The following is a 26,282-nucleotide window of genomic DNA, read 5'->3' as shown; positions in this document are numbered from 1 at the left end:
TAAATGAAACCATTATATAAACGGAGTGGTAGCTCCTGCAATCTCTCATTTACTTGATACAGCTGTCGTGGCTATGACGGTTCCACCTGAAGACGGAAGCTTGTGTTGCCTCCGAAACGTCGTGATTTTTATTTTATTTTACTTTTATTAATTTTAATGTTTTACCTACGTGACTTTACCGAAAAAACCTAAGAATATGCTGTCCCTTTCACTTTGGCATGCACAACAGTGGCGGGCTGGCCAGTGTTTTTTATTTCCCAACCGATACTTTCAACCAGGAAAGTTAGCGGGTGAGTCATCTGCCGCAAACACAGTCAAAGGAGAAACAGGAATTGGGCGAGATTTATTTTTTTTGGTGTAGTTTTATTGCGGTTACATTTTTAAAAATATTATTTTTACCATTTTAATCGGCGTGCAGGAAACTGGAATAACCGCTCGTGTGCCTTAATCTGTAGCAATATTATCGTGCGCAGGCAGTCTGAAAAGAGCGTGATGGTAGACGAGACACGCGTACAATGATAGGCGAGGCAGCACAAGGCAGTTACGGCAACTGCAGGCAAGAAGGGGAGGATATTTGGCCTACTCTTCCACGATAGCCACACATCTTGTAAGGGGTGGATGCAGACACCGCGCATAACCCGTGGTGTCCTCATTTTATACCACTGGCTGAACAAGGGTGGAGGCATTCAATATATTTCGATTTAAAGCTTTCGTGACTGCAGGGATTCATCTTCTTGGTTCTTTCGGTAAAGTCACGTAGAAGGGAAGTAATAAAATAATAAAAATTAAACATAATAAAATAAATTATTTTAATAATATTATATTATAATATTATATTATTTTATTATGTTTTATTTTTGTATTACTTCCCTTCTACGTGACTTTACCGAAAGAACCAAGAAGATGCATTCAATATACTTGCCACGCCGAGAGATCGATCGAACCCACGACCTCCTGTAGACCAGACGAGGTGGATAACATCTCGCCACCGTAACGCAGTGGGGGTGACGAGGCAGAGGCGGGGGGAGGGGGCGGAGACCGCCAGCTCACGTCGTGACCTGGCTGAGGCCTCCCAGACGCAGCAACGCCGCCCTGAGTCCGCCTCTCAGTACCCGGCGGGGCAGCCGCCCTTGCGGTGGTCGGACTCGGCGCGCCAGTGGCTGCCGACGCGCACGATGGCTTGCACGACCGAGTCGGCGGCAGGAGACTGGAGGGCAACTTCGTGGTTCCTGAAGCGAAGGCCCTCCACAACGGCCTGCCGTAACGAAGACGCAAAGCACGGCGCAAGCGGCGTTTGTTTGGAGAACGTGGTTTTTGTAAACATTTCTTTTAAAGCACATCTGAAATTGTTTAGCATCTCAAAGGCAACAAATGGCGTTGTGCCTGCTCTAACATGGAAATTCTGGGGGGGAAAAAATCGTGAATAATAAAACAGTTTGCAGCTTAACACTTTCCGGGCCAATATTTTCCATAATACAGGGTTTTTTGGGGGGGTTAGATCGCTGTTTCAGGCCAATTCTGGATGAAGGCATCACCATGCTGCGTCGGCCACGAGGGCTGATTGACCATACTTCACCACGCTGGTCAGTGCGGGTCGGTGAAGCAGCAAAGGACCCAGGAACGTGTCAGCTGTTGCTCGTCACTGATGTTAGCCGTGGCTGGGAATCTCGGCATCGTAGGAAAATGCGCGCATCAATACCCCACCACTCCACCCGTCGTTTCAAATAAGTAACCTTATGACAACAGTGACAATCTTGCAAGAATGATAAGACATTCACAATTTCCCAAAAGCAGCCGAGGTCACGACAGTGAATTTTCACCGCACAGTACACAATCTACTGCCCCTATGTATGGAAAGACTCGCTCCCGCCGGAGGGATTTTGATTATTGTAAACTTCCGGCTCAGCAAATGAACACTGCCTCAATGATTATTTGAACAGAAAATAACTTTTAAGTTTCGTGTACGTTTCAACATATCACGGCCTGTTTTTGATCGGGATTGCATTGGTGATTTGGTGCTGGAGGGGATGAACTGAGTAGGCGCCTCGTACTCCTAAGCGCCTCTTGTAGTACACAGCATCGCGAGCAAGCGTTCATGATAACTTATATTTTATCACGGTTGCTGAACACAGGCCCAAAGGCGCAAGATGTCAAGCGGCCAGGAACGAACAGCACTCTTCAAGGTTTAAATAGATAAGAGTTCAGAATTATACTGGAGGCGTTTCATGAGCTATGAAGCTATTCTTCACAGATGTCCAGCAGCGGCAGGCGAGCAGGTTACATCAAAAGGAAATACGGGGACACAAGAGTAAGCCAAAGAAAAGTTGAGCAAGTCAATGTAGAAATTTAAATAGAGATATGGCATGGAAGTACAAATTGCACGAAAGTACTGTATATAAATGTTTCAGATGTATTTACCACGTTCATTGACTTGAGCAGATATTATAAGAACTTGGGATACGAGACGATGGGAGGGAATTCCAAAGCAGAACAGCACAGATAATACATCACGAAGAGAAGTGTTTTGACCCGCAGTGTTGGTTGGTTCAACAAAATGGTGTGGATGAGATGAACTCATCTGGTAAGATCTCAATATGGGTGGAGGAATCAAAGAGCGACGTTCAGGGGAACACTAACCGTGTGGCGGCATAGCGACAGAAGAGTGATGAAGACCGTTATTACGAAAAACGTTCATCGCACAAGCCTACGTGTTAAATTGAGTGATACAAATGCGACTGGCCCACCCAGTGCGTGAGTGACCGGAGCGAGTCGGTGATTGCTGCATCAGCTGACTGTTTTTGCGTGTCAATTGCCGTACGGTGTACGCAAGTTCGTGCGAATGAGTTGTCGGCTTGCGGGCTAAACTTCAAACCAACCGCGCAAGTGTACACGTGCCCTTTCGGGTCGTGAGATGTGCGATTAGGTGTCGGATTGCAACCAGAGAAATGAGAATAGGAAATAATCAGGCGCTGCATGTTTATTGAGCTCCCAGAAATTGCCCCAGGAAAATGAATGCCACGTGTTTTGTGATTGTACAACTTTTATCATTGGCCTTGTGGTGGACTGTGTTTCAGATCCGAGCTGAGGGCAAGTGCTTTCTTAAATAATCTACATCAGGCGTCTTCCCCCAACTCAGATGATAAGAATCAGAATCTTTATTTAGAATGGTGGAATCCGAAGAGCTATGAAGCTCACGTCCAGTATGTGCGGGTCAGCAAGTTACGCCAAGTTACGCTGGGTTTTTTTTTCTTTTGAGAGCATGGGGATTGCTCGTGTTGTTGGCGAGAGGGGAGGAAGAGGAGCAGTGTGAGAGGTTGGGTCCAAAAGGAACAGTTCCATAATTTTCACCAGATGTGGGACCTTTAAGACCCTCTGTGTTTTTTTGTACTTTGAAATCTGCACCACACTTGAAATATGGTTGCTGTGTCCCTTAACATCACCCACCATCGCTCGGGGAATTCTTTCAGAGCATGGATTCACGCTCAAACTTTTTCTTTTCTCTCCTGTCTGCTGAGTATGTGGTGTTCTGCCAAAGTGAGACATTGTGGGAAAATGCTGTGTGAGTAATAACCCCTCTCTGCCACGTGTTGCTCTGTCATTGCCAGCTCTGGCCGTGGGACTCCATACAACCTTGACGGAGACAATCTCCAGTCAGCGTTTCTAGAGGAAGCGGCTGGCAAGGAGACCCATCGATGCCAATGATTACGTATTATCATGTAGGTTTCCGTGAAACGAGGACCCACATCTAACAGAGGATAGTTGCCTTTAAACATTTGACAGTTCACCAGTATTTGGTTTATGCAAACCTGACTGCTGAAAAGGTGATGAATGACTTAAAGCTTTCATGACCGCAGGAATTCATATTCTTTGGGTCTTTCGGTAAAGTCCTGATGACGAACGCTTGTGCTGCGATCGAAACGTCGTATTTTTTTGTAATTTTTTGGTTATTTCTTGTTATTTCTTTGAACCTATCTACGTGACTTTACCGAAAGACCCAAAGAATAAGGTGACGAATGTTGAAACGGGTCGAGAGTTTGCTTGAATCAAACATGCTAATGAAAAAGAGTCACTCTCAGAAGGCTGTGTGGGCGATGGGATGTGTACACAAATGACCGTCATTTTGTGCAGGCGCAGATATGAGGTGCAATTGGCTGCGTATTCATATGTCGAGCGGCTCAATCGTTGGAAGTGGCATGGCAGTGCACACACAAACAGCTGAGGGACAAGCTGATGCAGGGAGACGGATGTCAAGATGTTGTAATGAAGTACAGTACAATGCTGGTGCCCATTTTGAACTGGCACCACTTTTTAAAACATTTCTTGCTGTGGGTTTCACACCTGATGATGATTGCTTGTGTTGCCAGTCGAAACGTCGTGAAAATTTGTATTGTTTAATATTTTTATTATTTTATTATTTCCCTTCTACATTACTTTACCGAAAGAACCAAGAATATGGCACCATATAGCGATAGGTTTTTACCCTTTCGACTGGTACAAAAACTGACACCTTTATACAAGGCATCATGTTTGCAATAACCACAACACAAGCAGTCAAAATGCAAACAAAAAGAAACAACTCTGATAATGATATGCACTGTCAACTTCAAGGAAATTAAGTAAATGTTTATAATTTCCACTGTTGAATTCTGGAAGATATTGATTCTCATTCTGCTCAAAGTAAGAGGCAACTCTGACTGATTTTGTCATCAACACATTTTTCACAGATGTTCGAACTTGTTTCAGTTGCAAATAAGGAAAAACATCGTAACCGGGCTGAGTGAATGCATATATATGTCCATAATAAAGGTTTCTCTGGGTTAGATTGTGGACATATAAATGCGTCGTTAACTCGGCACCACCCGACACAGCCAATTAATAAGGTGTGTCACGTAGAAAACAAGTGCCAGTCATTTACACTATGAGATCTCTTTTACCAGTGGCAAAATATAATGGTAGGTTTTTACCCTTTTAACTGGTACTAAACTGACACCTTTATTCAAGGCATCATGTTTGCAATGACCACAACACAAGTAGTCAATAAAGCAAACAAAAAGAAGCAACTCTGATAAGGATAATAATATGCACTGTCCTTGAAGTTGATTGGCCCACACCCGAGACGGCTTTCTTTAGAGCCTAGTCCCCATTGGTGTAAGGCGTACGTCTTCTGGTGTCATCTGGCCCTACACCAATGGGGACTAGGCTCTAAAGAAAGCCGTCTCGGGTGTGGGCCAATCAACTTCAAGGACAGTGCATATTATTATCCTTATCAGAGTTGCTTCTTTTTGTTTGCTTTATTGACTACTTGTGTTGTGGTCATTGCAAACATGATGCCTTGAATAAAGGTGTCAGTTTTGTACCAGTTAAAAGGGTAAAAACCTACCATTAAGTGCCAGTCAGTTACTGCTTCAGCATACCGGTGTGTTGGAGAGTAAACCCACAACATTTACAATTTGAACACGACGTTTCACTGGTGATTACAACCAGCTTCATCAGGAAATTTGGAAAAATTGTGGCAAATCGCCGGATGAATTGTGGCCAATCAAAAGCCGACATGTTAAACGGCATGTATTTGGGGAGTAGTGGCACGATGGTTAGTGCACTCACCACTGCGTCACCAGTGCCCTGAATATGATTCCTGGCCAAGGTTAGCATCAATGGTGAATATCTGAACAGGTCCTGTGCCTACCTTAGGTCAGTTCCATCTGATATGAGTACCAGTATAAACATCAGCACTGGTGAGACAAAGGCAGCCGGGCACGGTATTGACCACACCATCCTCTTGTGCATCGTGCTCGCTAACAACACTCGCCCCCACAGGCTATGAAAGGCTAGTGGCGGATTTATGTTTGTTGTATATAAAGATTCTGTATACTGTATACCTGATCGAACCCATCCTCAATGATGACTTTATTTGGCAGGAGTTGATGGTGCAACCGTGGTGCAGACACAGCCGCCTTGATGTCTTGTCCAAACCACAGCGTGTTAATTATGGCCTGTTGGAAAGATGTCACATTCACACCTAACGACCAATATTTCAGAAAAACATCCACACTGCAATTATTATGTTCTCGTATACTCTCCAGGCGATGCACTCGCTACGTGCCCAACTTCCCTTCATGCTTGCGCACAGTAAACAGCTCCCCGTGCATTAAACGAACTTGCCCTTTGCTTGGAATTGATAGACAATTCGAATCGCCTGCGTAACAATTAAGCCCTAATCCATCAGCAAACAGAGAATGCCCATTAAATGAAACAACACGTCATTCCTATTATACGCGCCACTTCTGTATTGTAAATAGTCTACGCCTGTCATATGCCCACTGGCAGGTCCCTCTGCTCCACCATCTAAGAATGAGTGCACTTTGTATATACAGGATCAATCTCTAGCCGGCGGTCAAAAACAAAGATCCCCCGTATAGCCTGAACAGACCGTTAGGGAAAGTGCTGTTAGCGAGCACCAATGAAGGCCGGCACGGCACACGAGGGAATAGGTGGCCAACACCACGCCCGGCCGCCTTTATCTCCCTAGTGGCGATGTTTACTACACAGCGCACCAGGTACTCATTTGAGGCTGAGTCGGCCTAGCGGAGGCCCAAGACCGGTTCGGATAATCGTCACTGGTGTTGGCCGTAAGCAGGAATCGAACTCTTCTCGCGCATGACAGACCTGTTCTCCACCTGAGGACGGCTGCTTGCGTTGTGGCCGAAACGTCGTGATAATTATTTTATTATGTTTTATTTTTATTATTTTATTATTTCCATTCTAAGTGACTTTACCGAAAGAACCAAGAAGATGAAATGGACACTGGCGGCAGGATTTAATGAAATCGGCACCGTCGTTTCAACTGCAGCACCGGGGTTCATCGAATCGAATTGGCGACCTCTGCGATGGGAGTCCAGTGTGCTAAGCATTACGCCAGCGCAACATCGATGATGGTGTGTTATTCTTCTCAGGAATGTCCGTTTTTTGCGGTGGCTGTAAGTCTTTCCGGTATTTCACAAGACCCGTTTTTTTTGGTCAGTTGCGCAATAATACACCACTTCAAGAGAACACTTTTACAGTAATTCTCTCTTCTTTCAGTAGAGTACTGTGAGTTATTCTTTTTCGCATGATGTATCCCCGGTCACCCTCAGAGTTAGCATCACTAACCGAGCAAGTGCAGTCGCTCTCTTGCCCGTCATTGCTTCTTTGTGCGTGAGATGCTTCCGCTGACCAAGCGCGAACGACGGGTTTGTCTGTCGGTAGCGCCATGCGTCGGTCCTTTTGCGCATGGGTAACACCCTGAGGGCGGGATGCTTTAGCTTTTTAAGTTTTAAGAATGTCCTTTCTGCTTCGCCACACACGGGCGCATGTATGTTGAACTTTCTTCTTCGCAAACGTACGCGGCCAACCGTGCTGATCGGAGGTGCGGAAAATGTAGTGGAGCAGATAGTAGAGTGACCCACCTGAGCTGCCAGTTTTATTGTGGGACAAAGTGCCAGAGTGGGTAGGGGCTACGGGGATAATAAGCATTTTTTATCGGATAGGTGTAACATCTGTCAACGGTGGAACACTGGGTTTAACGGCTATGCGTCTGGTCTGTCGGAATAAATGCCGCAGTGAAACATGCTGGCCTCGAAAAGCGTGTTGTAGTCATGTGGAGACATTTCTTTCGTGCATTTTTCGGCTCTCCGAGTTACTTTAATGAGCTTGCACCTTCGCATTGCCATTGGTAACCAGGTGTTTTTTGAGAAATCCCTTGCTACGCCTGGGTGCATACGCTAAGAGATAGCTGCTCTCTCCTCCGGGTTAGGGCCTTACAAGCTCCACTACGCAAATGTGTAGCCCTTTGTCAATCCACTGATGGATGATGACCTCCCCGCACCGTACGAGGTGCTGGTGGGGGGGGGGGGGTTATTTGATCATACTTCGCCACGCTGGTCATTGTCTGTTGATAAAGGCAGGGAGCATCGATCTGGGATCATAGAAAGGCAGTACAACAAGCGTTTTTTTGCTGTGCTGACCTTTGCCCAGCATAGCCCTGCAGCAGCCTATAACACCTGTTATGCAGAGTGGTCGCCCGTTGACGCACTTTCTAGGCGCAACCCTGCTCAGCTTCTGAGTCTGACAAAGTGGGGCGCATTGCGGCTGATTTCGTCGATGGTGAGCAGCGAGATGGATGTTTGTCTATGGTGGGTGTTCGGCTTTGCTCGGTCCGTTAGACTCGATGTAACATCAGCGTATCATTTGCATACACCTTGCAGACTTTGTAAATAATCGAGTGATGCACGCGCAATTCAGTGCACATATCCTGAGCGTAGGAATCCCTAGCCAATGAATCAATGCGTCGTTATACAGCATGAAGACAAACGTACTGTGTTCTTCTTAATATAAAACACAGCTGCCTCGGTATACAAGTAACAAGAAACTGTACTTTCAAAATAAGCACCATGATCCCTCAAGCACTGAGCAATAACACACTTTTAAAACGAGAGGCGTAGCGATGGTGCAGTGGTTCTTATACCTGGCGAGCTGAGCTCGATTCCCGACCACGGCTAATATCAGTGGCGAGCGACGAAACGATGAATTTATACATGTTACATTTCGATTTAAAGCTTTCGTGACTGCAGGGATTCATCTTCTTGGTTCTTTCGGTAAAGTCACGTAGAAGGGAAATAATAAAATAATAAAAATAAAACATAATAAAATAATTAAATTTCGATTGAAAGCTTTCGTGACTGCAGGGATTCATCTTCTTGGTTCTTTCGGTAAAGTCACGTAGAAGGGAAATAATAAAATAATAAAAATTTAACGTAATAAAATAATAATGATAATTATTTTATTATGTTTTATATGTATTATTTTATCATGTTTTATTTTTATTATTTTATTATTTCCCTTCCACGTGACTTTACCAAAAGAACCAAGAAGATTTATACATGTTTTCATAATTCATAATTATACGTTGTATGTAACGGGTTCACTCAAGGTGAGGTGTTGTGCCAGTGTAGTGTAGTTGCTGGGCAGCATTTTGCTCCGAACGGGTGGATGTTGAGGTCTGAAGGTGGAATCGGCGGGTATCGAATGTAACCGAGCGCGCTACCGCGTACCAGGGCGGCGCTCGTGACAATGCGGATCCCACCGGCTGCACCCACCACCATCTTCACCTGCGCCTCCTCGTCCATAACCACCGCTGGGCACATGGAGGACAGTGGACGTTTCCCTGGGTGGAGGAGTTGAGAGCATTGACAGTTGGGCAAGAAATGCCGCTTCAATATATCTCCATGCAACAACAACAACCGCCATTCGCCACTAAGTGGCGGTGACGTCACCACGACGCTTGTGCCAGGCCAAGTGCACCTTGAGGCTACCACGTGAAGTGTCGAACGCCCGCTGGCAGGAGGTCACGGGGCAGACCCAGCAGGTGCCACGGGTCGACTGACTGAGATGGCCGAGATGACTGGCTGATGCACCACCTGTGCCCCCTACTGTACCAACTTGCTGTGCTTTAGCCACCCGGCGCTCCGCTCGTTGTTGTGAGCGTCGCTCCTCCGCCCTCCGTTGCACACGCACACACACACGCTCGTTACGCTGATGTAGGTAGAGGGCATGTGCCGTGGTCACATGAGGCCTTCCACTTCAATCTGGCCTACATGCATCCTAGCCACACTAATCGGGTACGGGAGGGGGTGAGAATTTTTCAACCTGGCAACGCTATGTCAATGCCACGGCCTCTTGCAGTGACAGAAGTGACGTTGGCATGAGTGTGTGTGTGTGTCGATATTAGGAAGTCCTATTTGGTCCTCAGTAGTTCCCCACCCATGGAATAGGACTTTCCTCTTGAGAAGGTAATAAAACTCATTGATCCATAATAGAGTTTTGTTGGGTTAGATCAGGTAAATATAAATGTGTCGTTAAACCCGCCACCACCCGACACAGCCAATTAGTAAGATTTGTCGCGTAAACAAAACATGCCAATTTGTTAGCAGTTCAGCACACCGGTGTGTTGGAGAGTGAACCCACAACATTTACAATTCGAGTACGACGTTTCTCCGGTAATTACAACCAGCTTCAGCAGGCGACAGCTAGATTCATACACTATCAATGGTTGTGCGGTAGCAACATTTTCAGTAAGAGTTTAACCCCCCGTGCGTGCGAGGGAGCAATCGGACGACGCAGATTACTGCACGAATTCAAAAGGTCAAGAGTAGTTGACAGCAACTTCCATGGAGTGGATTCCATCCCTTGCTCCCACCTGGCTGGATGTAGTTGGCTGGCGATGGCGGTACCCCCGAGGTGTTGATGGTAAACGGGGATGAGAAACTGTCCATCGCGTTGTTGAAAATGATACCGGTTGTCCTGGAGCGAACCAACGAACCAAAACTGCCAAAGTACAAGAATACGTTACGCACTGTGGGTTTATACAGTGTCTAAATGCCACCGCTTCTTAAGAGAGAAAAAGTCCTTTGTTGCTGGAACAGAGAGTGTGTGCAGCAGGTGAGAGCGAGATGAAAGGACAAACGTAGGCAGGGGGAAAATTGATGGCAGATCTTGAAGATGCGAGAGCAATCAGAAGGTAAAGAAAGAAAAAGAAAGAATGGCCAGGTGGATAAAGGGTCAGAGGAATAAACCCCCCTGCATTTAGAGGGTACCAATCTGGGTTTCAGTCACCCATAATTAAACCGGGTTCTTCAGTGTGGCAAGTTGATGTTTGCAGCCGGTCAGCAGTAACTGCACAAAAAAACCCATCACAATGAATTTAGTTCTGCACTTGATTTGGCTGATTTCCATGTTATGAGCAATTTTGTTGTTAGCAAGATGGATGGGAAAGAGTTTTGCCCGAAGCTGTGAACCAGAAGTTACTTCAAGGGATTTCTGAGGTAGATCTACGATATCCGCTTCTGCAGGCTCTTCTCTACCACATGGCGTGACGACAATATTATTCATTTCATGACATGACACCGACAGCACAATCAGGCACCGCGGTAGCGAGGAGATGTTATCTCTCCCTCGCCTGATATGCAGGGGGGTGCGGGTTTGATCCCAACACTGCGTATGCCTGTTGTATATTTTGAGTTGGCGTGATCTCTCCCCATGGTGGTCGCATGGAATTTTCTCTGGGTCCTCTGGTTTTTACCTCCACATTTACAAACATGCTTTGAGATTATTTGGCTACAACTTTAAATTCCCACATTTATAGTGGTGAGGATATGAGCCAATTCGACGAGCTGTTATACGTGGTGGCCAAGTCACCTCTGAAAAAGAGCTCATAGGCTCAGCGAGATTTTTCCTAGTTAATTTTAAAATAAATATTGATTGAGTTGAGCTTAATCAAGACAAAAGCAATCCCACAAAATGAATTCCGCGGCGAGATCCTTATTCATTCCAAAGCGGCGAGGCTGGCCACTCCGCCTGCCGGCACCTCAGGTTGATGCTGGAGGTGGCGCTGACGGCGCTGCCGTCCCTGGCCACCACGGAGACGTGAGAGGCTCCCGCGTCCTCCGCGTGCGAGAACATCGACTCGTAGAACCGGGCCGGGTGCGTCGAGTCCCCGCTGATCTTCCAACGGAGCGCCTGGGCATAATCCTCCGACGTCAGGTTCCGCACCAGCTGCCGGGAGAAACCGCCGACCGTGCGTCCCCCACGACTCGTTACCGGCGGCGTGCTTCGCCGGGGGTGGAACCCCAAGCCCCGGGTTAATGAGGTCAACAAGAGTCATCGCTTTATAGAGCTGGAAGAATGCAAACAACATTATATCGTGTAGAATTTTAGTTTTCGGTTAAAAGTTGCAGCTCCGAGAAACGTATCGGTTTGACTGACATGATGAACATCTCAACATACTCTTTGGTTCTTTTGGTAAAGTCACGTAGGTAGAAAAATTAATAGATCACGACGTTTCGATCGCAACACAAGCAACCGTCTTCAGGTGAAAAAGAGGGGGAATCCGCTGAGGCAGGCTGTTTATAAAGGTTTAGAGATGGGCGGGGCAGCTAATGTTAATGTGGGAGCGAGCAGGAGAGAGCGAGTAGAATAGAGAAATTTGCTTGTAAATGTGAGCTCGGCGAAGGCCGATCTCGGTTCGGGCCTGGAAATTTGAGAGTCGGCCAATATTGGCACATAGGAAGGGAACATCAAAGCAGTTAAACATCTCAACAGTGCAGCAATCCGTCGTGTAGGTTTCATGGATTTTAGAACTAGTTATGTAATGTATCCATGCGTTATAAATTGTGTATTATTATTATTGTCATGAGGACCGCTTTCTGACATGGCGTGATGCACCACTGTACAAGCGGTCCAATTGGATGATTAAAATACGTCACCATTAAGTGTTACAACCTCGGGTTGGCTACCGCTTAAGCCATGCCATAGACAGGCGACGGCTGCTTAGGATGAGACTGATGGCATGACACCTGTGTTGGGGAATATCGCTGCTGTGGGTTTTGTAGCTGTGCGGGTACAGGTCTCCGCCCGGCACGTACTGCCTGGACGTGATCCCCCGACGTTTCCCTCCACGTCCCCATGGAGCTTCTCCAGGAGGTGACATCATTTAAATTCGGTTTGCGAAGAAGCTCGGAGCACGCGGAGCACAACGTTGGACGTCGCGACAGATAACACGCGGCACAAACCAATAACCGCCCATTGCAAACCCGCGTAGAGTTGACCTGGCTTTGGCTCGTTCCGCCGCGCTGGCTCGCGACCACGCGGCCCGTGCCACTCACGTCCCGGACGTCGGCGAAGCGAGGGTCGGCCAGCTCGCTCCGCTTTGCGAACGCGAACTTGAAGGCCTCGACGATGCGGTGGTAGGTCAGCGCTTTCTCTTTCGCCGTGGACACACTGTCGGCGGAGAAGTGGAAGCCTGCAAGACAGCGACGGCGAGGTTCGCCCGCTTTCAGCGGCCGTGGTTGTAGTGTGCGGTGGAGAGGCAGAGGTGGATCTGGACACCTCCCTAGGTGGGTTGGTCCCGAAATGTAAAGGCTTTTCCAGTGACCTACATTGACAGTGGATACTAATTATTTTCTCAAGTCATTTTTGGGGTCTCACGGGTGGTGGGGGGGGGGGGGCGGGGGGTGGAGGGCATCGTCCCCATTGCCCCCCTCTTGGATCTGCCACGACGGGGCAGTGGTGGATCCACATTGAACCGTTCCAGGGCCAGGCCACCAACCTGCCACCTCCCTGCCACTATCCTGCTTCAACAGCCCACACCGACCAGCGTGGTGAAAGTGTGGATAAGAGATTACTTGAAGGAATATTAGAAGTAGTTCTGTGATAACCTCATCCGCAGACCATTCTCTGACACACAACAGGGTGATGCACTGCTCTGCAAAACTTCTGAATCGACTCTTGCATGATGCGCTTTCAGATGCGCTTCCACGGCCGTCTGGAACTCTCTTTCCTCCCGATATTCGGAAGTCACTGGGAGCTATGCACTCTTAAATCATCGTCTAGATTGAAAACTCATTTTTTAAGAACAGCCTTTAGAGTTTAGTTTGTTGTTCTTTCCCCGCACCTCCGACGCGCACGGCTGGCTACGTACGGTACAGAAGAAGCCTAACATACACACACACACACGTGTTGTGCAGTAGAACCACGTGGAGACGAGGAATACTATAAGAGCTGTTGCCGTTTTTTAAACCATTGTTACACTCAGCACTCTATACTCACACGAGGGGTAGGTGCTCTCTATCTCGGTCCTTTACCCCGCAAACTGAATGCTATCTGGGTCCTGCCCTCAGCTACCCTTTGGGGCTCTCTCACTCGTCTGGCCGGAGCGGGGGTTCAGCCAACACCGCTTCCGCGACGAGGAGAGAGAAACCCTCTCCTAGCCGACCCGTACTGAAGACTTGGTACCCTACCCTCGGCCATCCCTTGGCTCTCCCACTCGTCTGCCCGGAGCGGGGGTTCAGCCAACACCGCTCCGCGACGAGAAAAGAGAGACACCTTGCGGCCGATCCTTGCTCTGGCTGCCCCACAACGACCACGTCTTTGTCACGGGGTCCCCCTTAAGTACTCCTTAGGCGGCTCCTCCCCCGAGCTCGGACCCGCCTTTGTTCCCGAAGGTACCCCTCTTACACCACCGGTGACATGACGTCATCCTTGACTGTCAACTCGCTTCGCACCTCCTTCTGTTCGCCCCCGTCACGGTGACTCACATTACTCCTCTACACATACAACGACGCGACGCCAATAGCGCGATGGGAGCAACATTTCTCAATGAGGCACCTTCGAGGATTCATATTCTTAGGTTTTTTCGGTAAAGTAACGTATGTAAAAAATAAAAATTAATAAAAGTAAAATACAAATAAAATAAAAATCACCTTCGAGGATGTTGAGGATGAGGCTGAGCACAGCTCCGCTGGCTGGCGGGGGCGGCGTGTACACCCGGTAGCGTCCCAGCTCCACCAGCAAGGGCACCTCCACCAGCTCCGGCTCGTAGGCCCGCAGGTCCTCCAGCGCGATAATGCCACCTGCAAGCGAGGCCAGGTCAAGTTTTTGCTATCGTTCTGGAGGTCCCTTTTCGTTCAAGTTCAAGTTCATTGATTAGGTATAGCCCTGTGAGCCATTCGGCTCTTGAATCGGGTGCAACCGCAACAAACAAAAAACAAAAACATGAACAAAAAACATCTTAAAGTGAATATGTGTCTAAGTGCAAACAGAAAATCCAAGAAAAGACAGTAAAATATTGCAGAAAAAACACCGTACACCAACGCTGTGTGCAAAAATCCCAGTGGGATGCAAGTCAAACAACCAACAACAACCACAAGACAACTTAGATTAAGGCCATCAGTCTAACTCTGTACTACAACAAACAAACATGGCTAAACCACGATTTAAAGCTTTCGTTAAAAAAAAAAAACTTCCCTTTGCCGTTTTAACGCGACCGATGCCCAATGTCAGGCACTTGATTGTTATTCGCATTGGTTATTTCAGTTGTAGTTTTTAAACGTCAAACAGTATACACGGTGATCGTAAAACTGAAATCAAACGTTCAAATTAAACAAAACTATGTTAAATATCAGGACACAAATGGTGGCAATACGTACGGTTATGTCCTAGATTTAATTAACAAACTACCCATAGGATCGATCAAAGTGCCAAATTATGCATTTGAACCATTTAAATGAATATAAACAAGTAAACCCGTAAAAACAAAGTTTTTCACTATAAATCCTTTATATGCGTGGCGGCTAGAGTCCTCTTGTCCTCTGGCTTGAGATGGCTGCCACCTATGGGCCAGATGATTGTCTGCCACCATTAAGCAATTGGTAATTAAATATTTAATTTGTTTTCCCTAAACAGTGTTTAAAAACGAGCGAAAGATTTGCACGGTCCTAAGCAAGCAAGCGAACTTAATATAAAGGATTTAAAAATATATTCGCCTGTGGAGGACGCGGGGATCGATCCCGCGACCTTTGGCATGGGAAGCGAGGGCGCTACCAACTGCGCTACTCCGCCACGGCCTGTGGAGGGGTTACACTCTGGGCTCTTACACTGTGACGTTCAGCCAAAGCCATGAATGAGTTCTATTTGAATATATGTAAAATATTATTTTTTTGCCTAAAAGTGTAAAATTTTGGGAATTTTTTTATCACGAACATTAATTGTCTCGCACAACGGGTCTGTGTGGAAAATGTCAGCTCGATTGGATCACGGGAAGTGGGTTAAAAAACGACCGAAAGATTTGCACGGTCGTAAGCAAGCAAGCAAGCACGCAAGCAAGCAAGCAAGCACGCAAACAAGCAAGCAAGCGAACTTAATATAAAGGATTTAAAAAGACAAAGATCCCCCGTATAAGCTTAACAGACTTTAGGGGCAAGTGCTGTTAGCGAGCACGTATAAAGGCCAGCACAGCACATGAGGGGGTGGGTGGCCAACACCACGCCCGGCCGCCTTTGTCTCCCTAATGGCAATGTTTTACACACAACCCTGCATACTAATGGCAATGTTTTACACACAACCCTGCATACTCATTTGAGGCTGAGTCGACCTAGGGCAGGCCCAGGACCAGTTCAGATAATCGTCACCGGTGTTGCCCGTGAGCGGGAATCGATCCCGGGTCACCAGGTTCGTAGCGCAGTGCGCTAACCGCTACACCACCGCTCCCCATGATACAGATCACACACACACGCACACAAGTATATATATAAACACATTTTGAGGGGCCCCTCAAAATCTGAGTCCCTGGGGTGCCCCCCCGTAATCTTGCCGCGCGTTAATCCGGCGCTGCCTGAAAGGACCAACGTGTTGACAATTGTGGTGGGGTCTGGCAGCCACACAGTTTTGCATTATAATTCCCAATTTTATTTTAATTTTAATGGGAACATTCATCCAAAGAAAAAAAAGTTATTCCTCGTGCCAGTTTGGCTCACGGGATTTAACCGCAGGAGCATGTGGTAGCTTCATCATCCATTCGAGAATAATATGTACGGCATGCAAACTCCAGATGTTCTTAGACGTATTTCTGCGGTGTTTTATTGGTGGAGTGGAGCGGCGGGTACAATGGTTAACGCGCTGCCCTGTGAACCAGGCGACCTGAGTTTGATTCCCGGCTGCGGTGAGCATCTTCACCAACACACGCTAACCAGCGTGGTGAAGCATGGTCATACAGCCCCTATGACCGAGACGGTATGGGGTTGCCTTCGTCCAGAAGTGGATTTTGATAAAACTCTGTCAATTATTATCGCTAATGCGGTATTATTATTATTATGGGAGAAACTGTATAGACTGTGTTTGCATGCAAGCTGGTAAATAGTGTTATACACTATAAACTATTTTTTTATTTTACCAGGTAAGGCCCACTGAGCTATAAGGCTCTTTTTCAGGAGCAATGTGGCCACAAATGATAGCTGAACAAAGTGGCTGATCACGTCCAAATGTATAGCAACCAAATACTTGTCTGACTGGGAAAACCGGACCATGGGGAGAACATGCAAACTCCAAATATACAGGCGACTAAATATATTTTTAAATTAAATAATAATTTTCTATTCATTTGGCTAAATTCCCTGTAGCGAGGTCTGAGAAAGTGCACCATCCCGAGGGAAGAGGCCACTTGAAGGGATCTTAAAAATAGTTGTACAGTCACTCCTTCCTGCGAGCATTCCCAATTGACCCTGCCTCTTAGGGGCCGTCCATAAATGACGTCACGCACCTAGGAGGGGGTCAGATATTTGTGACGATGTGTGACGAGGCGAGCTGGGGGGGGGTTGAGAAATGTGACGTCACATCAAATTGCGCAACTTTAAATAAATGTAGACAACACGTTCTACTTAATTAAATAGACTTTTTGATACATGTTTTTTTCTATAACATCAGAGTGCAGCGCCACATGAAATATGCACTACAATGACGATAGTTTAAAGCGATTTGTAGCATGTTTTATTTTCAAAATAAAAATATGGTTTTGGGGGGAGGGGGCAGAGCTTTGTGACGTCATATTTGAGAGGGGGGGGGTCTGACTTTTTGTGACGCCGTGTAACGAGGGGGGGGGGGGTCAAAAATCGTCCAAAATCGCGTGACATCATTTATGGACGGCCCCTTATGACATGACACCAATAGCACAAGTAGAATATAATATGGGGGTGGTTGGGGGGGGAAGATAAGCTAATACCGCGTATATTTGTTCAAGTGCACACGATACTTGGTGTGAGCGGTCACCTTCCGCTTGGATGTCATCGACAATGCTTTCGGAAAGTGATCCGTCGTAAAAGGCGTCCGGTCCCTCTGCCGCAATCACCTGCAGCGTCTCCGCCAGCCTCTCGTCTCTCACCGTGCTGTTGACTTGCAGGATTTCCCCGTGGTCGTCACAGAACACATCGCTGCGGGTCAGAACGACGACGCAAATAAATGCACTGCAAGAACGTGGAATGAACTCAAAGTGGGATTCTTCCTAGGTGCCACATTAAGCCGGAGATGAAAGAGCGGGGCTTGTTAAAAAAGGATTACGTTTGACGCTGAGTGCAATGGTGCAACACAATGCACTTTGCAGATAATTACAGACCGCTGGTGTGTACATATGAAAACCCGCAGCATTATCTCTGGCGTTTTTTTCATCTTACGTCAAACACCGCCGGGTTGTGGCTGTGCGCTGGGTTTGAGATGTATGTATGTATGTTGAACTTCTTTCGCATCGTATGTAGCCAACTGCGCTAATGAGAGTTGCAGAAGAAGGACAACAAACAACACAAAAAGCAGTTCTAAAGAAATAAAAAATTCAATAAAGATTTCAAAGTGCATAGCTCCAGTGGTTTTCGAATGTGTCAACAGTAAAAGTGACTTCTTACTCAAATGGGCATGTAGGCTCCTCCATAATATAGGTTTTTTTTGGGTTAGATTGCGTAAATATATTAATGTGTCGTTAAAACCCGCCACCACCCGACACAGCCAACTAGTAAGGGTTGTCACGTAAACAGTACGTGCCAATTCGTCACTAATACAGCACTAGTGTGTAGTTTATAGTGTAGTGTATAATGTAGTGTATAGTAGTGTATAGTGTAGTGTATAGTAGTGTATAGTGTAGTGTATAGTGTAGTGTGTAGTGTAGTGTATAGTAGTGTATAGTGTAGTGTATAGTGCAGTGTATAATGTAGTGTATAGTAGTGTATAGTGTAGTGTATAGTAGGTGTATAGTGTAGTATACTAGTACAGCACCACCGGTGCGTTGGAGAGCCAAGCCACAACATTTACAATCTGAGTACGACGTTTCGCCAGTAATTACAACCAGCTTCATCAGGTGACAGCCACATTTGTGGAGAAGTCCACTTGTTTCGTTCCTTATATAGAGGCGTAGATGTGATGACAACACTTGCGCATTGTAAACTGATGTAGGCTCCTGTTTACAGACTTGCACAAGTGATGCAAATTCCACATTCCCCAGACATGTATGAGTCCTTCCAAAGGAAAGCCACTGTTGACTCACCCACAAAGTGGCACTTATTTGATCAATTCCCGGGGGAGAAGTGATGCACTGAGAGATGGGACGTGCTGGTGAATGTACATTCTGTAACGTCAGGGGCTAAGGTGGTGGGGGGGGCTAGAGGGGGCATGTCTATGCGCCGCTTCTCGGTGGCAGCCCCAACAGTCTGGAACGATATCCCTCTGCACATTCGCAGCATCACCTCAATCGCCTCCTTCAAGAGACACTTAAAAACTCACCTCTAGAACCATGCTTTCGAGCGACTCTGAGCTTGGCTCCGCGCCTCTGAGTTGCGGCCACTACGTCTGCAAATCTGCGCGCGTTATAAATTGAACTATTATTATTATTATTAAAGCACCCTCCTGATGAAGTCATGTTAATTTTATACTTGCCTGCCGCACAAATTTGCCACCTCTATACATTCTCATAGTCTTGTAAAAAAATATGTCGTTGCAATATTTAACTCCAGCAGCGGCCATTTCGGTGAGCTCCCACAGCATTGAAAACTACTGTGCACATCTGCTTTAGCTCAGTTGATTCGCTTCGCCTATAAGTGGTTTCGGCAGCTTGGCCATAGTTGGAGGGGGCTGGATGAAATACAAGAATTCTAAAATACAGAAATTTCAGCAGGGTCACCGTGACCTCTAGTGGATGATAGGTGACTCTAGCGGCAAGGTTAAACACATTTTTTTCTTTAACCAGGTAACGCCCACTGAGCTGTATAGCTCTTTTTCAGAAGCGACCTGGCCACAAATGATAGCTCAACAAAGTGGCTCATCATGTGGAGATTTATAGCAGCCAAATACTCTAAACGCATGATGTTAATTCTAAATGTAGAGGGAAAACCCGGAGGACCCATGCTTCTTCGTAAAAAAATACAACTTTTGTTTAATTTTCTCTATCAGTATCCCTGTTTCTGATCCATGAAGTCACAGCTGGAAATCTGCACCCGTCGGAATCGTTTTCGTGTACAGGGTGTGCTGCTTTTCCCAACGCAATTCAGTTTCCAAAAGCACCGCAACCTACCTACTCTCGCCCACCCCTTGAGTTCTCACTCTGCTGTGTGTGCACGCTGTCTCTCTCCAACATCCATTTTGTTGAGCAAAAACTTGACCTTAATCTGCTCATTTAATATTGAGCGCAACTTCCCTTCCTCTTTCTTATCCTCAATGCATCAGTGCAGCCTCCAAGTTCCGGTTTCTCTTCTGCGCATGCCATCTTCCCCAATTTATTGCCGCTCCTTATTGCACACATTCTTTGATGTCGCTCACCCGGCTGATGCGCTGTTTTGCCACGTCCATCTTGAGCCTTCTCCTCGTCAAGTTTCAAGTTCACTTTGTTGAGCCCAAGTCGTCTTCTTTCGTGTGGATTAATAGCAGCGGGTTAAAGATGTAATTTTAGTTTTGTTATCCACTCAATCGACTTTTCAAAAGCGCCATGGATCTTATCCATTCCTCCTTTAAAGCAGTGAAGACAGTAGCAGCAGTGGAGTGTTTACGACGTGGTGGATGGTTTTGGATTCGGGGCCTCACTCGTAGGCCGCCAAATATTTGATGCGCCATTTGCGCATCAGGTGGCCGCATCGGCCATGCCCGGTCTTGATTCGGTTGGTGGTCGACCATTGTCAGAAATCAAGGCAGAACTCAAGACTGGGTCAGTCTTGATAATTGTTTTTTTACCCTTCTATCTGGCAACAAAACTGACACCTTTTTACAAGGAGTCATGTTTGCATAGACCGCAATACCTGCAGTCACAATACAAACAAAAGACATAACTCTGATAATGTATGCACTGTCCTTGAAGTTGATTGGTCCACACCCGAGACAGCTTTCCTTAGAGCCTAGTCTCACATGGGTTGGACCAGATGACGCCAAAAGGCGCACTTGGGTGTGGACCAATCAACTTCAAGGACAGTGCACATTATCAGAGTTATGTCTTTTGTTTGTATTATGACTGCAGGTATTGCGGTCTATGCAAACATGACTCCTTGTAAAAAGGTGTCAGTTTTGTTGCCAGATAGAAGGGTAAAAAAACAATTATCATATTTTTACTGGCAAATGAGGTTCCCATGGGTCAGTCTTATTTACAAGAGTGACCTGGATCGCCAATGTCACTAAAATCCTCCCAGCACCGTGCTTCATGGTACCCTGACACCGCTCGTCCTCTTTACACACGCACAGCTTCTGTTTCTGGATTCATTCATTAGAGTCTACTGTTCAGCATTGACATCTATTCTGGCCACAGCTTAAACCCAACTTTGTAACAGGATCCTGTAATCATCGTGTTACCGCAAGGAGGGGCTGGCTTCGATGGCTTGCCGGTGCTCCACGATAGCGCTTGCGAGTGGGCCGGACATTCGGAAGCCGTTCCGCGCCAGCGCGATGCTGGGCTGGAAGAGGCGCGCCCAAGGCAGGCGGCCGTGGCGTCTGTGGGCTAGGGCATAACCCCGGATTTCACCGGGCACGGCTATAGCCAGCCCGCCTGCACGCAAGCACCCACCCATGCACGCACGCAACGCATGTATGCACATGCGCATGCAACGACGCCAGAATGTTTTGCATGAGTATTTTGTGCATGGGAGGAAACTGGAGCATGAAAAGAGATTAATAATGACTTAAAGTTTTCGTGAATGCGGGATTTCATATTCTTTGGGTCTTTCGGTGACGTCACGTAGATTGGTTCAAAGGAAATAACAAAAACTAAGACGTTTCGATTGCAACATAAGCGGTCATCATCAGAAAAAGGGGGTTAGCCTCTAAAGGCAAACTGTTTCTAAAGGTTTGAAATGGGCGTAGCCCAAGTGTCAGCAGCATGGGCGAGGCATGCGAATGTTGATGTAAGTGGTGGGCGGCAACTGCAACGGTGGTAAGTTTTCCACCAATTAAAGGGCTGCCAGGTAACAATTAGCATGTTAATGTAAGATCGGTGAGCAGCCTCCACTGCGAGCGTGCTGAGATGGGTATGTGAATGTGAGAGATTAGCATGTTAATGTGAGAAATTAGGATGTTAATGTGAGAGATTAGGATATTAATGGGAGATTGCAGAGCCGCAACCTCTAGGTCGGCGTGCGAAGGTGGCTGTGTAAGCGTGAGAAATGTTACCAGTTAATGTGAAATTGGAAAGCCGAAAAGAACAACTTTTGGGTTACGCCATTTCAAACCTTTATAAACAGTTTGCCTTTAGAAGCTAACCCCCTTTTCCTGACGACGACCGCTTGTGTTGCGATCGAAACATCGTAGTTCTTTTTTGTTATTTTCTTTGAACCTATCTACCGAAAGATCCAAAGAATACGAGAATAATAATAAAAACTGGCCTTCACGTTAAAACATTCAGTGAGTCACAACATTATTTCTCGTTAACTATTAATAGCTTTTTTGTGCGGGGCTAACACTCGAAAGTCCAGAGACATGGTACACAAACCCATTTACTTGTGTTGCCATCTCCAACTAGTTTTAGAAGGCTATGAGATCTCAACTTCAAGGACAGTGCATATTATTATCATTATCAGAGTTGCTTCTTTTTGTTTGCTTTTTTGACTACTTGTGTTGTGGTTATTGCAAACATGATGCCTTGAATAAAGGTGTCAGTTTTGTACCAGTTTAAAAGGGTAAAAATCTACTACTAGTTTTAGAAGGCTAAAAAATCTGCTTGATCCACCAACCCTTTCCTTCGAAGTTATCAATCACAGGCTTGTGCCACCACACACTTGTAAAACAGTTCCTGGCACTCCAATATATAAGAAACAAACAGTGAGAATTCACATCTCTGCATAGATTTACCGATGCGCGATGAGCCGGCATCATCTCCAAACATGTCTTGAGTAGCGTTCAGCGGAGCAACCTCCCTGGCATTGATGGCCTCAACTTTACCTGATGGAGCACAAGACGCACTCACACATCTTGTGTCACTTGCTTTAAATACATTAGTTCGCAACATTTTTACCATTGTCGTATTTTGCATTGTTTTGGGCAATTATCTCAGTATCAGGTCTCCCAAAAAAGACATTTAATCTTAGTCTTAAAAATACATACACTTGCACAGTGCCGGATTAAGCTAGTGCGGGGCCTGTAGCATATGTTATAAAGGGGCCCTAAATATAAAAAAAACATAAATATTAAACCACAATTTTTTTACTTGCATAGTAAAGTAATTGTATTTTTTTCATTTTCTATACAGCCAGATAATACGACAAATCGCTAACCTTAAACACCCAGTCGTTCATAAAAGTGGAAGGCAGTATAGTACTACAGTAATAGAGCAAGTGCACAATCACGGAACCGGAATCGATAGCTTGAAAGCATTTTGCGCGGGGCCCTTGAATGTGCGGGGCCCTTGGCGCAAATTTTGCTACGAGGATTACACTGGTCAACAAAAAAAACAAATTTTTATCTGGCCTGGACTTTTGCAGCTGTTCTAGACTAATTTCAGGGTGCTGATTCCAAATCTGATCTCAGATTTGCTCTATCACATCTCATTTGTATGCTATCGGCATACCCCATTTTCATTGATTTTACCCGAAATTAACTCTGTCACTTATGATTGCAAGTTGTTGCGAGTCAGTGACTGCTTTAGTGTTAAAATATGGTGCTGTATTTTTAGGATAGTGTGTTTATAATATAATTTCATGTAGATATCCACATTTATTTAATATTTTTCTTCTGCAGTTTTTATTGAAAATGCAATATTTGATATCTCAAAAACCTGATGTAATAGACAAAAACGGATGCCAGATTTGGAATCAGCACCCCAAAATTACCTTAAAACCGTTGGAATACCTTATGCCAGAAAAAGTGTGTTGACCAGTGTTATCTGGCACTGCACTTGCACCATCTCACTACTGAGCACGTGACCACAGTAGTTATGTAAGCATCGCCATGGATGAACGTTCATTGGCGTGCTATCCCCACTCTCTCGCGCTCTTTGCCCTGCCAATTTCTCTAAACGCTACTCTGTTGTGCACTCTCTGGTATCCTGCCTTGCAACTCGCATTTGGCAAAACTACTCGCTTGGCTTTCTGACGTAGCTCTGCCGAGTACCGGTGCTGTCGTTGTAGATGGTCAGGAAGAGTCCACCGCCTATACCCGTGCTGTGGGCACAGGTGAGGCCCACACACAGCAAGGCTGATATGGCCGCGTCCACTGCACTGCCACCCTCCTTGAGCACGTCCCTGCTCACCACAGAATATCGGCGAACGAACAATTGCTGCTGCTGCTTCTATATGACGAGTGGGGTGCCGCGAGACGTTAACTACCTCGCCTGGTAAACATGATGGTCTGTGGGTTCGGTCCCGACCCTGACGCCTGTATATTTGGAAAGTGTTCTACTCGTGGTCACGTGGATTTTTCTCCAGCTCCTCCGGGTTTTCCCTCCACATTTAGAAACATGCGTTAGAGTATTTTGGCTGCTATAAATTTGCACGTGATAAGCCGCTTCATTGAGCTATCATTTTCGGCCAGGTCGCTTCTGAAAAAGAGCTACATAGCTCAGTGGGCCTTACCGGGTAATATAAAAAAATATATAATAAAATAATTGATTATTTTCCTTCTACGTGACTTTACCGAAAGAAGCAAGAAGATGAATCCCTGCAGTCACGAAAGCTTTAAATCGAAATAAAAAAAATAGTTTAGTTTACAGATTAGTTTAGCTACCGAGTGTGCAGGTGGTGCCACTGCGTCGGGGCTCATGGGCCGGAAGGGCTCAGGTGCCGGGCTAATTGCTAATTAACTCTGATGTATCACAACATAATCTTCCTGAGCTGACTTACACTACGTGAGATGTATCATTTAACACCGAATATTGTTTGTGCAATGTTTTACTCGTGGGAAAGTTGTTTGTTTTTATCCTGATTTCTGTTTTTTTCATTGCTGTACTTTGTGTCATTTGTTTTTGTCACGTTGGTGAGCTGGCCAGGTCGCTCTTGCAAATGGGACTCATCGTGGTCTCACCTAGTTAAACAACATATTTAGATTTAATTTGGAGCTTTCGTGACTGCAGGAATTATTATTTGGTTCTTTCGGTAAAGTCACGTATAAAGATAAAATATTAAATTAAATTAAATACTAGCATACTAGTATTTAATTTGCTGGTATTTAATTTCATTTATAATTTCATCTTTATACGTGACTTTACCGAAAGAACCAAATAACATATTTAGATTTTAATGGGGAGGGGAGGGGGTAGACTTGACAGGGGGGCTCCATTCTTAACACAAGTTGGTACACATCACACTGCAAGCGTTCGTTAAGGAACGCTTTCGATCGCCTTACTTGACGCCAACCACGCAATTGGAAAATCATCGAGTGCAGTCGAGAGCAGCGCGCAGACTGAGCACTCGCACCTTCCGATGTCAGAGCACAGCCCGGAGTCCGTGGTCACAACCGCGTTGAGGAATCGGTTGCTGGGACCCGGGGAGGTTGCGGGAACCACGACGTGGCCAGGGCGCCGGTCCCCCGTGAGTGCGAAATAGAGACCGCAGACGAGCGTGATGGCGATGAGAACCACGGCCAGGGCCTGCACCACCACACTCAGCTTCTGCATCTTCAGGGCTCAGCGGGCTGTGCAGGGGCACCGTTGGAGCCACGCACTCGTTCAGTCATTTGGCAAAGCAAGCGAGCGGCAGCGGAATAGAGAAAGTAAAGCTTGAAATGTCATGAAGGTGATTAATGGTGATGATGATGATGAAGCCCTGAACACGTTAAGTACCATTTCTATTTTGACAACTGCCAATAACAACTTTGTTGTGATAATTGGTTTTTTACCCTTTTATCTGGCAACAAAACTGACACCTTTTTTTTTACAAGGAGTCATGTTTGCATAGACCACAATACCTGCAGTCACAATGCAAACAAAAAACATAACTCTGATAATGTATGCACTGTCCTTGAAGTTGATTGGTCCACACCCAAGACAGCTTTCCTTAGAGCCTAGTCTCACATGGCGTTGGACCAGATGAAGCCAAAAGGCGCAACTTTGTTGTGTTTAGTTTGTTGTCCTTCCCTGTGCACCTCAGTTGGCTACGTATGGTGCAAAGGAAGTTCACCACATATACATACATCGAACCACCACTCATTGATTTATTGAGAGGTGTTTGTTTTTCGACTCATGGTTGGAAACGGATGATTGATACAAGGATGAGCATTCCAGTTATAATCTGCAAGAAATAAACACACGTTTTCCCTTTCCCCCAAAAAATGCAAGTTTGTGTTGTTGGTGGTGATCTGAGCTAGAGAACTCGCAAAAAAAGCCTTCTAGAGATGTTTGGTTGCGATTGTTCACATATTGATGGATGGCTTGTTTCGTTAAAATATACAACCATACTATTGATTGACTAAAATACATTTATCATCATCATCATCGTTGTAATTATACTATTGATTGATGTTTTTCGTGT

The 26,282-nt window shown here is 46.0% G+C and overlaps 1 protein-coding gene across 1 annotated transcript; it reads right to left on the bottom strand.

Annotated features, from left to right (window-relative positions):
* Positions 1 to 342: 342 nt before the first annotated feature.
* On the bottom strand, positions 343 to 25,842 carry LOC144719486 (glutathione hydrolase 1 proenzyme-like). The gene is given in 13 exon segments (XM_078595451.1): positions 343 to 1,255; positions 5,880 to 5,993; positions 9,090 to 9,202; positions 10,235 to 10,362; positions 11,402 to 11,589; positions 12,699 to 12,835; positions 14,295 to 14,444; positions 17,635 to 17,795; positions 21,181 to 21,373; positions 22,672 to 22,761; positions 23,929 to 24,059; positions 25,230 to 25,437; positions 25,440 to 25,842. Coding segments are annotated over 13 exon segments (1,812 nt in total). The 5' UTR covers positions 25,489 to 25,842; the 3' UTR covers positions 343 to 1,105.
* Between the last annotated feature and the right edge of the window lie 440 nt (positions 25,843 to 26,282).

The sequence above is a fragment of the Lampetra planeri genome, chromosome 6, assembly GCF_965212315.1.
Source record: "Lampetra planeri chromosome 6, kcLamPlan1.2.h2, whole genome shotgun sequence".
Classification (NCBI taxonomy): domain Eukaryota; kingdom Metazoa; phylum Chordata; class Hyperoartia; order Petromyzontiformes; family Petromyzontidae; genus Lampetra; species Lampetra planeri.
Note: the sequence above shows the minus strand (reverse complement) of the source record. Positions and strands in the feature narration are given on the sequence as shown.